This window comes from Leucopleurus acutus, assembly GCF_964270905.1.
Source record: "Leucopleurus acutus genome assembly, chromosome: 7".
NCBI lineage: Eukaryota > Metazoa > Chordata > Mammalia > Artiodactyla > Delphinidae > Leucopleurus > Leucopleurus acutus.
In genome coordinates this window covers 105162264-105177127 of record NC_139150.1, presented here as the reverse complement: position 1 = coordinate 105177127, position 14864 = coordinate 105162264, and the positions used below count along the sequence as shown (strand labels likewise).

General features: G+C 50.2%; 1 protein-coding gene across 2 annotated transcripts in view; it reads left to right on the top strand.

Annotated features, from left to right (window-relative positions):
* Positions 1-12266, top strand: part of SCARA5 (scavenger receptor class A member 5) — a gene marked incomplete at both ends in the record, with an annotated part of 111440 nt that extends 99174 nt beyond the window's left edge. For both annotated transcript variants that reach the window (XM_082842647.1, XM_082842646.1), the window contains 2 exons: positions 1485-1679; positions 12130-12266. In XM_082842647.1, the coding sequence (XP_082698773.1) occupies positions 1485-1679; positions 12130-12266 (332 nt within the window). The remainder of the gene's footprint in view (positions 1-1484; positions 1680-12129) is intronic.
* Between the last annotated feature and the right edge of the window lie 2598 nt (positions 12267-14864).

The window sequence follows — 14864 nt, the reverse complement described above, 5'->3', positions numbered from 1 at the left end:
TCCCCATGTCACAGTTGGGGCAATGCCCTCAGAGAGTCTAGAACACTTTCTTAAGGTCGTTCAGGTAGAAAGAAGAGTCTTTTATGTGCCAGGCGCCGTTCTAAGCTCTTTACACCTATTGCTGTATTTCACTGATTCTTTGACACACATTTTAACATCTCTGAAATCTGGAAGCCTGTAGCAATATGTACAGCCTGCCACTGTAACTGGCAAAGCTTCTTCCTTCTTAGTAGCATGTAAAATAGTGATGGGCCTTACAAAACAGCGGCTTTTAAGATTTGATGAATTACTGTCCCCCACTTAACAGGTGGTAAGGAACAGAGCCAGAATTCACACCCAGGTCTGTCTGGCTTCAAACACTTTCGTGCTGACAGCCTAGTGGGAAGGTGGACACAGATGACAGCACAGAGACAACACGACACTCAGCACAGTGTCTCAGCCCTGTGCTGAGACACAGGGGGACCTCTCCACCTACTAAACCACACAGCAGGGCCACCTGTTCACAAAGCCTTGACCATCCCTTGATTTCCTCTGTTCTCCTTCACCATCTGCTCCGGCAGGCCTGACTGCTGGTCACCAGGTGTCAAAAGGTAGAGAGGAATCCAACAATTCTGCTCCTTGGTATTTACCCAAATGAGTTGAAAACATGTCTACACAGAAATCTGCACAGGAATGTTTGTGCCAGCTTTATTCATAATTCCTTCCAAGAGGTCCTTCCGTGGGTGAATGGATAACTAAACTGTGGTACATCCAGACAATGGAATATTATTCAGTGCTAGAAAGAAATGGCGCTATCAAGCCAATGAAAGACATGGAGGAACCTTAAATGCATATGACTAAGTGAAAGAGACCAATCTGCAAAGACTACATACCGTATGATTCCAAGTATATGACATTCTGGGAAGGGCAAAACTATGGAGACAGGAGAAAGATCAGTGGTCGCCAGGGGTTCGGGGGTGGGGTGGCAGGTGAATAGGTGGAACACAGGATTTTTAGGGTAGTGAAACCGCCCTGTAGGACACTGTAATGATGGAGACATGTCATTAGACATTTGCCCAGAGCACAGAATGGACAACACCAAGAGTGAACCCTAGTGTAAACTGTTGACTCTGGGTGATCATGCCGTGTCATTGTGGGTTCACAGATTACCGCCGTGGTGGAGGTGTTGATAGTGGCAAAGGGGGCTGTGCATGGGGGGGTGGGGGGATAGGAGGTTTATGGGAAATATTTGGACCTCCTTCTCAATTTTACTATTAAAAAAAAATAAAGTCTATTTAAAAAAAAAGGTGGAGAGAAGACGGGCAGGGGTGATAACGGGCAGGGGTGACACCACGGTTTCTTCTGGCTGCCGGCTCCACCTCAGCTGTAGCCCCAGCTCCCCTCTCCTATGCCGGGTGGTGGCGGGGAGTCGGGGGGGTCCCCAGGCGGGGCCCCACTATGTCCAGCTCGGGTAGTGACCCGTGACCCTGCGCTGCTCCCGGCAGGTGGCATGGAGGCCCTGATGGTCCGGCTGGTGAATGGCTCGGGCCCACACCAGGGCCGCGTGGAGGTGTACCATGAGCGGCGCTGGGGCACCGTGTGCGATGACGGCTGGGACAAGAAGGACGGAGACGTGGTGTGCCGCATGCTGGGCTTCCCCAACGCCGAGGACGTGCACCGGACGGCTCAGTTCGGACAAGGTAGGGCACCCGGAGGAGGAGAGCGTGGGGCGAGGGTCCCGGAGGCCTAGGCCTGCCCTCCTGTCCAGCATCCCCTTGACAGAAATCCTGCCAGTGTCAGCCGGGCTCTGCCTGGATCCTTCCCGCCATGACCACGGGATGCTCACGGCCCCCAAGCGAGCTGGTCTGTCTTCAGACAGTTCTGCTTATTCGAACATTCTTCCTTCCCTTGAATTGACTCCCTTGCTTTTCTGGTCTCCTACTGGCCCCCGTTTTCAGCCCTGCATGTCAGGGCTCTTATCTAATCCCATGCCCATTTGTCCCAATTACATTTTTGTTAACTATTTAGTGCTTAGATAGCACGGTCTGTGTGCCAGGCTCGGTTCTAAACATGTTAAAAATATTCACTCACGTAATCCTTACCACACTAGGAAGCAGGTACAGCTATCATCCCTATATTCCATTTGCAGAAGCGGTGGCACAGAGAGGCTAGATAACTTGTCCAAGGTCACACAGCTAGCAAATGGCAGAGCCCAGGTTCAGACCCAAGCAGGTAGCTCGGGAGTCCGTTCTCTTATCCACTCTGCTGGCTGTCCCTGCTCCTCTTTGAGTCTTTTCTTCTTCAGATGAAGATCTCCAAACACTTCATCTCATCCTCAGGGGAAAAGATTTTGGCAGTCTTCACCATTTTGGTTGCTTTCCTTTGACAGGCTTAGACGGTACAGGAGAGTTTGAGGGAGAGGTGCAGACCCTTCCTGGGCAGACGGCTGATTTGAACCATCTGTCCCTTTCCGATTGCAAAGAGGTTGGCTCTACCCCAGCTCCAGTCTCTATCCACAGCACTGTGTCTTCCCCTCAGGCTAGTTCTCTGTATTAGGCTGCTCAGCTGCTGTAACAAATACCACAGACTATAGGACTTAAACTGCAGACATTTATTTTCTCACAGTTCTAGATCCTAGAAGTCCAAGGTCAAGGTGTTGGCAGGTCTGGTTTCTCCTGAGGCCTCTCTCCTTGGCTTGTACAGGGACACCTTCCCCCTGTGTCCTCACACGGTCATCCCTCTGTGTGGGTCTGTGTCTCTTCCTCTTAGGACACCAGTCATATTGGATTAGGGCCCCTCTAATGACCTCATTCATCCTTAATCACCTTTTTAAAGGCCCTGGGTCCAAAGACAAGCACATTCTGAGGTCCTGGGGGTTAGGACTTCCACATAGGAATTTTGGGGGGACACAATTCAGCCCATAACAATTCGGCTACACACACAGAACACCACACATTCACACTCAGACATAAATACTCACCGTCACAAATGCTTTGCCCTTCATCGGACCTCGAACTCAGAGAAACCTGTGTTGACTCACAACTAAGACAATGGTCCCACCTGCCTGAAGACAGTGCTCCCTGCACCTGTATAATAATGTGCTGCGCCCGACGGTGTGATCTCGTTGCCCCTCCACCCTGCATCTTGGTGTCCCAGCTCTAACTTAAAGGGCCTTACAGACTCTGTGATGTGCCTTCCAGCTTGGGCCCCTGGAACGTGAAATACTTCTGCTCAGCTGTCACGAGGACCTGCATTCTGGCGGGTGTGGGGAGGGATTTGGACTGACCCACTCACACTCAGTTGCCAGGTCCCCTGGTGACCTGTGGAGGGACCGCTGGCCCCGCTATGGAGGCTACTTGTGTCACGGAGTGTTTGCTGTCTTACCTGAGACCATGGGGGCCCAGCCCACTGTGCTAAATGGTAAAGGGCCTCATGGTGAGGGGAGGGGCCTCCTTTTCAGATGGGGACATAGAGCCGGGTCACATCCCAACTGGCCACGGAACCCTCCGCTCCCCACGGCTGCCTTTCTTCTCGTGCCCACTTTGGAGTGCCACAATCCTGGCTCAGAATCTTGTCCCTTAGACCTCAGTCACTGTTGCGGACTGAATGTTTGTGTCGCCCGCCCCCCCAGATCCATAGGTTGGAATCCTCAGCCCCGATGTGATGGTATCAGAAGGTGGGGCCTTTGGGGGGTGATCAGGTCACGAGCAGAGCCCTCATAATGGGACTGGTGCCCTTATAAAAGGGACCTCAGAGAGCTCCCTCCTGCTTCCGTGAGGACGTACAGTAGCCTACAAGCCGGAAGAGGGCCCTCCCCTAGAACCGGAACACGCAGGCACCCTGGTCTTGGACTTGCAGCCCCCAGAACAGTGAGAAATAGATGTGTGTTGCTTAGAAGCCATCCAGTCCGAGCAGACAAGACAATCACACTCACTGAAGTGACTCCTGTGAAATGTGTTGTGACAGCTGGCGGAGAGATTGACCCCAGCGTCCTGGCCTCTCGACTTCAAGGCCAGCGCGTGGGGAGTTCAAAGGGTCCAGCTCCACGGAGGGCAGCCCACTCGGGGAGGGCGCTTCCCTCCCATCTAAAGCTCTGTGCTGGGTCTCAGCCTGTTTTCTTCAAGGAAAACTGCCATTTCTGTTTGCATGAGGAACAGAAACAGTGGGAACGGTCCTCGTTTTCCTTTTTTGGCTCCAGTGAGGGCTTCTCCCTAATAAGTGGAAGTAAACCTTTGGAGGGGAAAAATCATAAACTCTTTTAATGAAGCCACATTAGGTCATTTGAATGTCATGGGCAGGGTTAGCCTAAAACTCTTTCATCCTGCCTTGATTTTTGTATTGTATGGTGTGAAGGGAAGCTCTACAATTGCCACCGGATTTTTTTTTTTTTTTTTTTTTTTTGGCCGCATTGCATGGCTTGTGGGATCTTAGTTCCCCGACCAGGGATCGAACCCGGGTCCACGGCAGTGAAAGTGCCGAGTCCTAACCACTGGACTGCTAGGGAATTCCCACCACTCAAGTCTTTAAACCAGTCAGTGGGAAGCCAGGCTCGCTTCCACATCAGCATCAAATTTGCACCGTACTTTCCCATCATCATCCAATAACTTAGGTCACGTGATATTCGAGACCTGGACAGGTAGGCAGGCCAGGTGTCACTCATGGGTGCACAGAGGGAAATGGGGGCCGGGGAAGGGATGGGGCTTGCCTGGCACCCATCCTCCTAGCCCGGCTGCAGCTTCTGGCTCTTTCCATGGGCAGGCACTAGGCTCAGCACCGGGGCACAGAGTTGAGTCAACCTAGTCTCCGACCTCAGCACATTCAGTTTAGAGGGGGAGGCAGACATGTTCACAGATTCTAAACTGTTGGAAGGGCTGTGCTGCCCTAGCAGCTGGGGGCAGAGGGAGGGGAAGCCCGCCTCTCCTGGCAGCTGGCGGGGTTTGCATCAGGTCCCAAGGGCCCTCTGACCACAGCCTCGCGTCATGCAGGTGCCCCGATTCCCAATCCCAGTCTGCTCGCCCTCAGCCTCACGGAGTCTCCCAAGCCCCCGGCCCCGCTCTCCATCCACGCTTGTTTCTCTTCCGGCTGTGCTTCCTGCCCTGCCAGCCAGGACTGCAGACTCGTCCCTTCTCGCACCCTCACCCACTCCCGTGTCCCTTATCTGCTGGGTCCCTGAGTCTTAACGGATGCTACCAGTGTCAACGTCTCTGGTCCCTTGACTCTGTCCCCTCCTCTCTGTTCCCCCTGCTCTTGCCTTAGGAGCTCGGGCTGGGTAGAGCAGTGGCTAGGAGCTCAGTCTCTGGGTCAAAGCCAACCTAGCATCCCATATGTGCCACTTACTAGCTGGTGACCTGGAGCAGATTTCTCAACCTCTCCAGGCTTCAGTCCCTCCGCTTTTGCAGGATGATTGCAAACTCGAAGTGAGATCACATACGGTGAGCAGTTAGCACAGTGCAGGCCCTGAGGTGCACGTTTATTTGCTGCTTGTTGGGTGGAGATGGGGGCGTCCTCCATGAGCTGCTTCCCACGCTGCTGCCCCCTGTCCCCCTCCTGGCTGCCAGGGATCTTTCTAAGATGCGCTCCTGCCTCTGTCACTCCCCTGCCCGATGCTCAGTGGGTCTTTCCTGCTCTCAGGATCAAATCTGGTTTCCTTAGCTTAGTGCCCAAGGCCAGTCCTCACACACCTCCCGCCTCTGGCGGCGCATCCCTTAGCTGCGTGCGCCCACGTGTAGCCTCTGAGCTCACACAGCTGTTTCCCGGCTCCGTATCCCCTCATGTGCTGTTCCTTGGGTCTGGAATGCCTTTCCCTCCTCTTCACCTAGCTAATTCCTCCTCAGCTTTTAAAGTCAGCTCAATGATCACCTCCGGAGGGGAGCTTTGCCGCTCCACCCCAGCCCGTGATGTCGATACCCCCTCTGCTCCCGTGGCATCTTCTGCGCGTACCTGTCACACGCTCCTGATGGCTGGGGTATGTGGGAACACCTTGAGGCCAGAGCTCCAAAACCCAGGACTGTGCCTGGGATGTGATAGGTACTGGATAAATGTGGGAGGGGGGAAGGAGGGACAGGAGGAGGGGGCGAGGGAAGAAGGAAGGAAGGAACTTCTGTGCCTGCCAAACCTGCGTCCTCCCCAGAGCCGTACAAGGAACTGCCACACCCTGGCAGTGCTCCCTGTGGTCTGGCACCGTAAAAGTTTTCCTGGACGGGGCTCAATAATTGAATTATCAGTTTCCCTGGGAAAAAAGCAAGGAAAGACCCAAATGAGAACGACTGGGAGATTTTTTTTTTTTAATTTTAAATTGGTCCAAGAGCTGTTGGAGAGGGAATGAGTGAAGATGAGGAAGTTGGAGGGTGATGGCTGGAGCAAGGGTCCAGGAGGAGATGGAGGGCGTGAGACCACCATAGCACTGCTGGGAAATTAGTCCTGAGCCCGCCAAGAAAATCTTTCTTTGAGACAGACAAGAGGAGCTGAGGAGGGGCACAAATGCATACAGATTTGTAGGTGGGAGTGGGTGGACAGAATTGGGAGTGTTCTATTTTAATTATATGATTAGCATTTTTTTTGCCCTTCTTTCCTAAAATAAAATTCAAATACTGGGAGGTGGCTTAGTGCAAGGGTCAGCAAACATTGAAGGGCCAGGGAGTAAATATTTTGGGCTTTCTGGGCCAGATGGTCGCTCTCACAACTACTCAGCTCTGTAGTTGTAGCATAAAAGCAACTACAGACAAAATGTAATCAGACTGGGGGCAGAGAGGCTCTGTGTTCCAATAAAACTTTATTTACAAAAGCAGGCAGTAGGTCAAATTGGGTTTGCAGCCTCCTGGCTTAGTGATCTGTGCTGTGTGCCGTGTATGTGTTTCTATAAGGAACGGGGACTGGACTGGCAGGACGTCAGTGGCCTGGGTCATGATCTCATCCCCTTAATAGTCGTGGGACAGGTCACTTAACCTTTCTGGGGCCTTAGTTTTCCTACCTCTTAAATATCTGTTTGATAGCCATCCTGCCTGTCCCTGTGTGAGGCTCAGATGGCAGCCTGTAGGAATCAGTGTAACTCATTCTGATCTCAGAGAGACAGCAGTGAGTGGTGGCTTGAAGCAGAATCTTAGTTCCCTGCGTAGGAACTGAACCTGGGTAGCCTGGGTGAAAACCAGGAAACCTAGCCGCTGGACCACCAGGGGCCAGAAGATAGAAGCTAAGTGGCCCTGGCTCTTGCCCCCATTTGAAAGCCAGAATGTTTCAAGCAGGCAAAAAGTGTAAAAACAGGTACAAAGTTTATTATTAGAGACACAGCACAACAAGTGGGAAAGCACACAGAGAAACAGACTGTTTGTTAGAGACTGAAGCAAGGCAGAAATACACACCTGGAGAGAAAGGGTGTAGGCGTCTTCTAATGAGGAGCGCAGTAAAGAGGTGATCTAAATCATTTATTTAGGACAGTCCTTCCGGGTCTTTGTTTACCTTTGGCCAATTTCTTGTTTCTTATTCCATGCCTGACCTGTCCTAGGACTCTCCCCAACATGCGTGCTAACTTTTTGCTAAGATGCATCCCACTGCAGAGGCCTATGGGGGTCTTGGCATCACTTATTATGGGGTGGCACCCCCTCCTTTTGACCCCTCCAAGGAGTCTTAATGTGCCTGTGCGGTCAGGGAGTTTTTCTTAACCTCAGGAGCAGTCGTCTTATCTCTTTACTTCAGCAGAGCTCAGTTTGTGCCCCTAGCTTTGTCCTTGGAGTGTCTGGTGGGAGAACAAAGCTTCAGTTTTACTGCCCTTGACAAACACCAGCTGCCCAGCCCAGGGGCCCATCTACTTCCTACCTCAATTCCTTCTATTAATATTACTCAAACATGCAGCAGCTCAAATGTTTGTCCCATGAAGCAGAGATTTTTTTGTTTTTATACAATTTTGAAAGGTTGCTTTCCCTTTCCAGTTATAAGCAAATATTGGCTATACTCCCCATGTTATATATTGGGCTGGCCAAAAAATTCGTTCAGTTTTAAGTAAAAATGAAAGACACATTTTTCATGTTCACGAAGGACTTTACTGAACAACGGTTTCACTAACCGAACGAACTTTTTGGCCAACCCAGTAATACATCCTTCAGCTTATCCTACAGCCAATAGTTTGCACCTCCCTGTTCCCCACCCCTGTATTGCCCCTCCCCTCCCCCTGGTAACGACTAATTTGTTCTCTATATCTGTGAGTCTGCTTCTTTTTCGTTATATTCACTAGTTTGCTGTAGTTTTTAGATTCCACTTATAAGTGATGTAATTCAGTGTTTGTCTGTCTCTGTCTGACTTATTTCACTTAGACTAATGCCCTCCAAGTTCATCAGTGTTGCTGCAAATGGCAACATTTCATTCTTTTTTATAGCTGAGTAGTATTCCATTGTGTATATATACCATAGCTTCTTAATCTATCCATCTGTGATGCACACTTAGGTTGCTTCCGTATCTTGGCAATTGTAAGTAATGCTGCTATGAACATTGGGGTGCGTGTATCTTTCAAATTAGGGTTTTTGGTTTTTGGTTTCAATCAGTGGGATTGCTGGGTCATATAGTAGTTCTATTTTTAGTTTTTTGAGAAATCTCCATACTGTTCTCCACAGTGATGACACCCGTTTACATTCCCACCGACAGTGTTTTTCTTTAATCATTTTTTGTTCATTGATGTAGTCCCTACACCAAGAATAGTGCTGAGCATGGAGTAGACTCTTAAATACTTGTTGGGGCTTCCCTGGTGGCGCAGTGGTTGAGAGTCCGCCTGCCGATGCAGCGGACGCGGGTTCCTGCCCCGGTCCGGGAAGATCCCACATGCCGCGGAGCGGCTGGGCCCGTGAGCCATGGCCGCTGAGCCTGCGCGTCCGGAGCCTGTGCTCCGCAACGGGAGGGGCCACAATGGTGAGAGGCCCACGTACCGCAAAAAAAAAACCAAAAACAAAACAAAACAGAAAAATACTTGTTGAATGAATGAATGAATAAGGATAGAATAAAATCTCCACTTACGCATGCCAACAATATCACCTTCCAACAGCTCTAAGTGTCAGAAGACCTGGCCTCTCGTCCCAGTTTTTCCCCCTCAAGGTAAAAACCTCACCCTGTTGTTTAATTTTTCTGACTGTACAGTGGGGAGCAGAGTAGCCCCTTTCCCGCTTACCTGATGGGGCATCTTATGGAGCTCCCAGAAAGACTGCGGAGGAGCAGACCTGATCTAGAGCAGGGCTTTTCAGACCTGAACGCATGCCTGGATCTAGGAGATCTTGTTAAGATGCAGACTCTGATTCGGGTCCGGGTGGGCCCGAGACTCTGTGTTGCTAACAACCTCCCAGGTGATACTGATCTCCTGGTCCTTGGGCCACACGTTGAGTATCAGGTGTCAGCTCTAAAGCTAAAAGGATGATTGGTACCTGGAGTCATGACAGTGCTAGCTCCTCTGACATGGCAAGGAGCAGAAACGGTCTTCGGGTTCATAGGCCCTTCAGCGATGTCCCAGGAACTATAGATACTCACTGCTGCTGATTTAACAACGCTTTTCTCATTTTATTAGCTCTTCCGTGACTGGATGTTAGCCAGAGCTCCCTAGCCAAACACCAGCTAGAGTTTGGGGTCTTGTGATCCTGTGTATGCATTTGGGCTCGTAACCTTGGGGCCTGTTCTGTATTTGTCGGTCTCCTTCATTTGCTCCTTTATTTGTTTTGGATGTGACTAATCCCACAGAGCTCTTGGGCCTGTAGCCCAAGGAAGGGTAATTTGTAAACTGATGTGTTTTCCAGGAGACATTTAATCTGAGAATTTTTGCTCGGCTTCAGAGGGCTTATTGTGTAAGAGACACACTGTATCCGGCTAGGGAAGAGGCTCTGATGAAGAAATAACATCCAAAGAGACAGCAGAAGGAGGCCTCTCCTCCCAGCTCTGTTCCTGAATTCACTGCTTGCTATTCCCATGACAACAGATGCTGAACATCTCGGCATAAAAAATATGTCCAAACCACTTAGTTCATGCGGTCGATTTCGTGGGCAGCAAAATGGTTTAGGTGCTCCCTTGATGCTCTTTGTAAAGGGGTTTCCCACGCAATCCAAGGGTGAGTGACAGTTTTAAGGGTTTTAAGAATTAGTCCTGACAATTCCTCTAAAAGGAGAGATTGTCTGGCTGCTGAGAGTTGGGACAGGGAGAAAACGGGGGTAGGGTCAGGGTACAGTACTAATCCCTGAGCTACCTTTTGTATAGGGTTTTGGTGCATCTGAAAGCCCTTTAAAATACAGGAACTGGGGATTCCCTGGTGGTCCGGGGGTTAGGACTCTGTGCTCTCACTGCCGAGGGCCCGGGTTCAATCCCTGGTCGGGGGAACTAAGATCCCACAAGCCATATGGTGTGGCCGAAAATAAGAAAAATATTCTCTTGGGACGTCCCCGGTGGTCCAGTGGTTAAGACCCCGCCCTTCCAATGCAGGGGGTGCAGGTTCCATCCCTGACTGGGGAACTCAGATCCCACATGCCATGCGGTGTGGCCCAAAAAACAAAATACAGGAATACATGTTACCTCGTTGAACTTGCCCAGGTTGACACAGTCAGTAATGTTGGAACCCTGTTTATGACCTTTGACCCCATGATTTTTGGTGCTGGCTCAGAGACCTAACAAGTCAGGGTGCTGGAGTGACCAGCCATCCCCGTTTACCCAGAACCTACCCAGCTTTAGCATGAAATGTCTCATATCTCGGGAATCCCTTCCCAGTTTTACAACTGAAATGGTCTTCCTAGATGGGAATGAGACTTGAACTGAGATTTATTCTACTTATTGTAAAGCCCGATTTCTGCTGTACCTATTTCTGCTTCTCAAACTTCAATGCAGAACCACTTGCTTCAAAGGTAGATTTGGATTCAGTAGGTCTTGGGTGGAGCCTGAGGTTCTGCAGTTTTGACAAGCTCTGGGGAATGCTGATGCCACTGGTCCGGGACCACGCTTTGTGCAGCGAAGCTCTAAGCTACTGCTTCCACGGCAGATGGAGCCCTAAAGCTCAGGCACCCTTCCAGAGGGCTCCCAAGTGAGCTCCCGCCATTGGAGACCTTCCTTGGCCATCAGCCCAGAGAGCCCACCTGAACCATGGGTGATGGCCCTGCCCGTTCATCAGCGGGGGCTCTAGGTGACTTCTCCCCTCTCCACTGACCCCTCTGACCCCAGACGAGCCCTCTCCATTCCCTTGGAGCCTCACCCAGCTGCCCTATTCCCTTGACATTCAGTAAGGGACCTCAGTGCCAAGTCTATGTCTCTTGAGACTCAGGTACAATCTTGGGAAAGCCAGCTAAAGGCTCCCCTGCATGGGCATCTTCAGACCAGTAGGTTGGTCCCCTTAAGAGCTGAGTGAACAGACAGGCAAAACTCAGTTACATTGTCGTAGGGACCTTGTATTTTGGGAACTTGACCTAATTACTTGTGGTTAGGGATGCTTCTGCCTGTCATTACATAGATGTCTGGTTATAATGTTAAATTCTGGGATCCCCTGTCATTCCAAGTACCAATGTTTTGAGCTCATAGAAAGAGACCGTCTGCTTTAAATTTCGAAAGATTGAAGGTAATGTTGGTACTGGCATACTTGAGATACTTATGGGGCACTGGATCTGTCCAACCCAGCGTCTGTCTAACATTGTCCTTCTGATTAGGCCCCGTCTGAATATTCATCAACAAATGCCGCAAGATATCGTATCTCAAAAGCTATGAAGTGTCTCGTATAAAGCATGGCCTGGGAGGCAGCAAGACTTGGGCTTGAGTTCAGACTCTGCCACTTACAAGCTGAGCAACCTTGCACCAGTTGCCATCTGAATCTCAGTTTTCCCATCTAGGAAAAGGGTTTATTCATGGCTATCTCACAGCACCATGGTGAGAATGGATGAAGATCGTATGTGTGAGATGCTGACACATAGGGTCTACTCAGTCAATACCACCGTCTCCACTGTCAGTTATTCTTATTCTGCCCTCAAGAAACTGAGCTAGAAAAGAAGTATTTGGTCTTGGTGGAATGGAGAAGGCAGATGGGAACCACTAGATTTGAGAACTGACAGCAGAGCTTGGGACAGCCGGGTCCAGGACAGACAGCAGTGTTCCTGTCTGTTCTGCCCTCCTGCATCTCCGCTAAGAAATCGTGTTGACTTGTCTCCACAGGCACAGGGAGGATTTGGATGGATGATGTCGCCTGCAAGGGCACGGAGGAGAGCATCTTCCGCTGCAGCTTCTCCAAATGGGGGGTGACAAACTGCGGACACGCTGAGGATGCTGGAGTGACATGCAAGAGACACTGACAGTGGGCACAGCCCAAGGTCCAGACCCAGCTGCCAAGCCTCCTTCCTGCATTCCTGGGGTGGGGGCATCGCTCGGGGCTCCCCTGACCCATGCCTCGCCGCCCAGCACCCCCAGACCCCCGGATTCCCATCCCAGGACCCATGGTGGCCTGCCATCCTCCTCTCCTTGGACATCTTTTCCAAAGCACAACTCTGGGATCTACTGCCTGTCTCTCCCTTCCACCAGGGTTCCTGCATGGAGCCCTGGTCAACTGGATCGCCGTTTTGCCAAGTCTTCTAAAACACCATGCATCAGGCCTCCGTATCCATGCTCTCTGTGGTCTGTGAGTTACAGATAAATGTTGGCCACGAATGCATCTGTGAAGATGGGAGGGAGGCATCCCAGATCGTTTACTCTGCAGATCATTCCCAAACCTCAGGCCAAGAGTTTTGACCAGCCAGAGACAATACTGAGTGATTCATTTTCCCCCTTTACTCTGCCTCTGCACAGCGTTTGTTAGTTGGGGGAACTGACATAGAGGAGAGGCCAGCTGTAGGAGCCAGAGGGAAATGCGAGTCTCCTGCAGCAACCAGTCTGGGTTCAGAGAAGAGGAGTGAAAGGAACATTTATTGAGTGACTGCCACGTGTGCTATTACATAGTATCTTGGGTGCTAAATTCGTTTATCACTTTGCAGCATTCCTATAAGTCACGTTAGTGTGGGTACCACGGCACCGCCAGGTAGCATTCAACTGACCCCTTCACCTGACCTATTAGTCAGATCGAGAATGACTGAGACCAGTGTTGCTACCTGAACTTTCCTGTGTCTTGGCCAGGCTCGAGCAAGAAGCTTGGGTGACTAGAAGGTTACATACTCCAAACCCCACAGGGTGTGAGTTCAAGGTCGGACAGGACTGGCTCCCAGGGCAACCATCCACACAGCAGGAAAGCTGATTTGGAGGGGGACATGGGGGCTGTCTGGGTTAAACCAAGATCAGCCCTCAGGTATCTGGCAGTCAGGGTTGAAGCTATGTCACCTGTGTCTCGGAGCTCTTTGGAGGTGATGGTATGGAACCTTCCAGGCCTCTTTGGGTGTCATCCTGTGGTCAGGAGAACACATGTCCTGACAGAGCCTATAAGAGTGAAAGGAGGGGACTTCCCTGGTGGTACAGTGGTTAAGACTCCGTGCTCCCAATGCAGGGGGCCCGGGTTCGATCCCTGGTCAGGGAACTAGATCCCACATGCATGCCGCAACTAAGGAGCCCACGTGCCGCAACTAAGGAGCCGGCGAGCCGCAACTAAGGAGGCCACGAGCCTCAACTAAGGAGCCCGCCTGCCTCGACTGAGACCCACTGCAACCACATAAATAAATATGAAAAGAAAAAAAAAGATTGAAAGGAAATGAGGATTCCCTACAATCTCTGGGGGAAGAAGAGGCCGTGGGCCTTTGCAAGTCCTCAATCTGCACCCCTTTCCTAGTGATGGGGAGATCATATTCTGCTTTTGACACGAGGAGGAGGTCAGACTGGGCCATATATGTGTTCTAGGCCTGGGGACCTACATGGTAGCAAGTGAGCGCAGACCCTCCTCCCTTGAGGGAGACACAAACTCAGTCAGGCCTCAGATACACAATCACCTGCCCTATCTGGTGAGCACCGCTTGCCTGGGGAAGGTGACAGCTGGGACCCTCTGGGTGTAAGACCAGCAAAGTTCCTGGCTGACAACTGAACCAATATGTGCTATTGGTTGTTCTTTGCGAGCCATATGCTTGTTATTCATTAATGTCCCAACGATCAGAGACTCTCCTTCTGACTAATTGCTATGTTTACATAACACGCATGTACTCATGCATCTTTTCCCAGAGCCAATATATGTATGCATATATGAACACAGCACTCTTTACTATAAATAGCTCAGCACACCACAAATTTTGCATTAAAAAAGAAAATACTCAAGGTGGAAAGATGTCACGTTGAACGATGTAAATTCCCAAGTCCGTTCTGGCAAAGAATCCAGTTATCCTACCAACGAAGACCCACATAACTTTCTTACTTGGTCTTTTCATTCGGGAAAATACAAGTCTTGCTTTACATCAAAGAAAAACAACGGTGATAAGTGTTTGAACCTTAAAATAATAGTCTACTAGTTTACATTCCTACTTAAGAGGACATGGAAATAAAATAACCATGGACCTGTATTTCAGGGACTAAAGGAAATTAGGCCAGGCCTAAAATACATCAGACCTTTTATAAGAAAGAATTTCAATAAAGCTAAAAACATGTTGCTAACAAGCTTCCCCTCATATTCTTTCTCATGAAAACCCAGTGAGCGTGGGGAGGACGGGTGAAAATTGGATCGTCTGATAATTTTTCAGCGGGAATTGGTGGAATGGGTGGCTTATGAGAAGCTGTCTTAATACTTCCAGAGGTCAATAACCACAGTCTAGACCAAGAACATGGTGGTACATGATGTCTTAAGCCCTATTCGGTAACCTAAGGAAAGGGTCCCAAGCAGCAGAACAATAATCATGGCCCAGCTTGTAAGAGAATTGCTTTCATAGGCATTAAAGGAAAGAACACCTATTTCCTCACTTCTCCAGAGTTCTTACTTGGGGATGTGC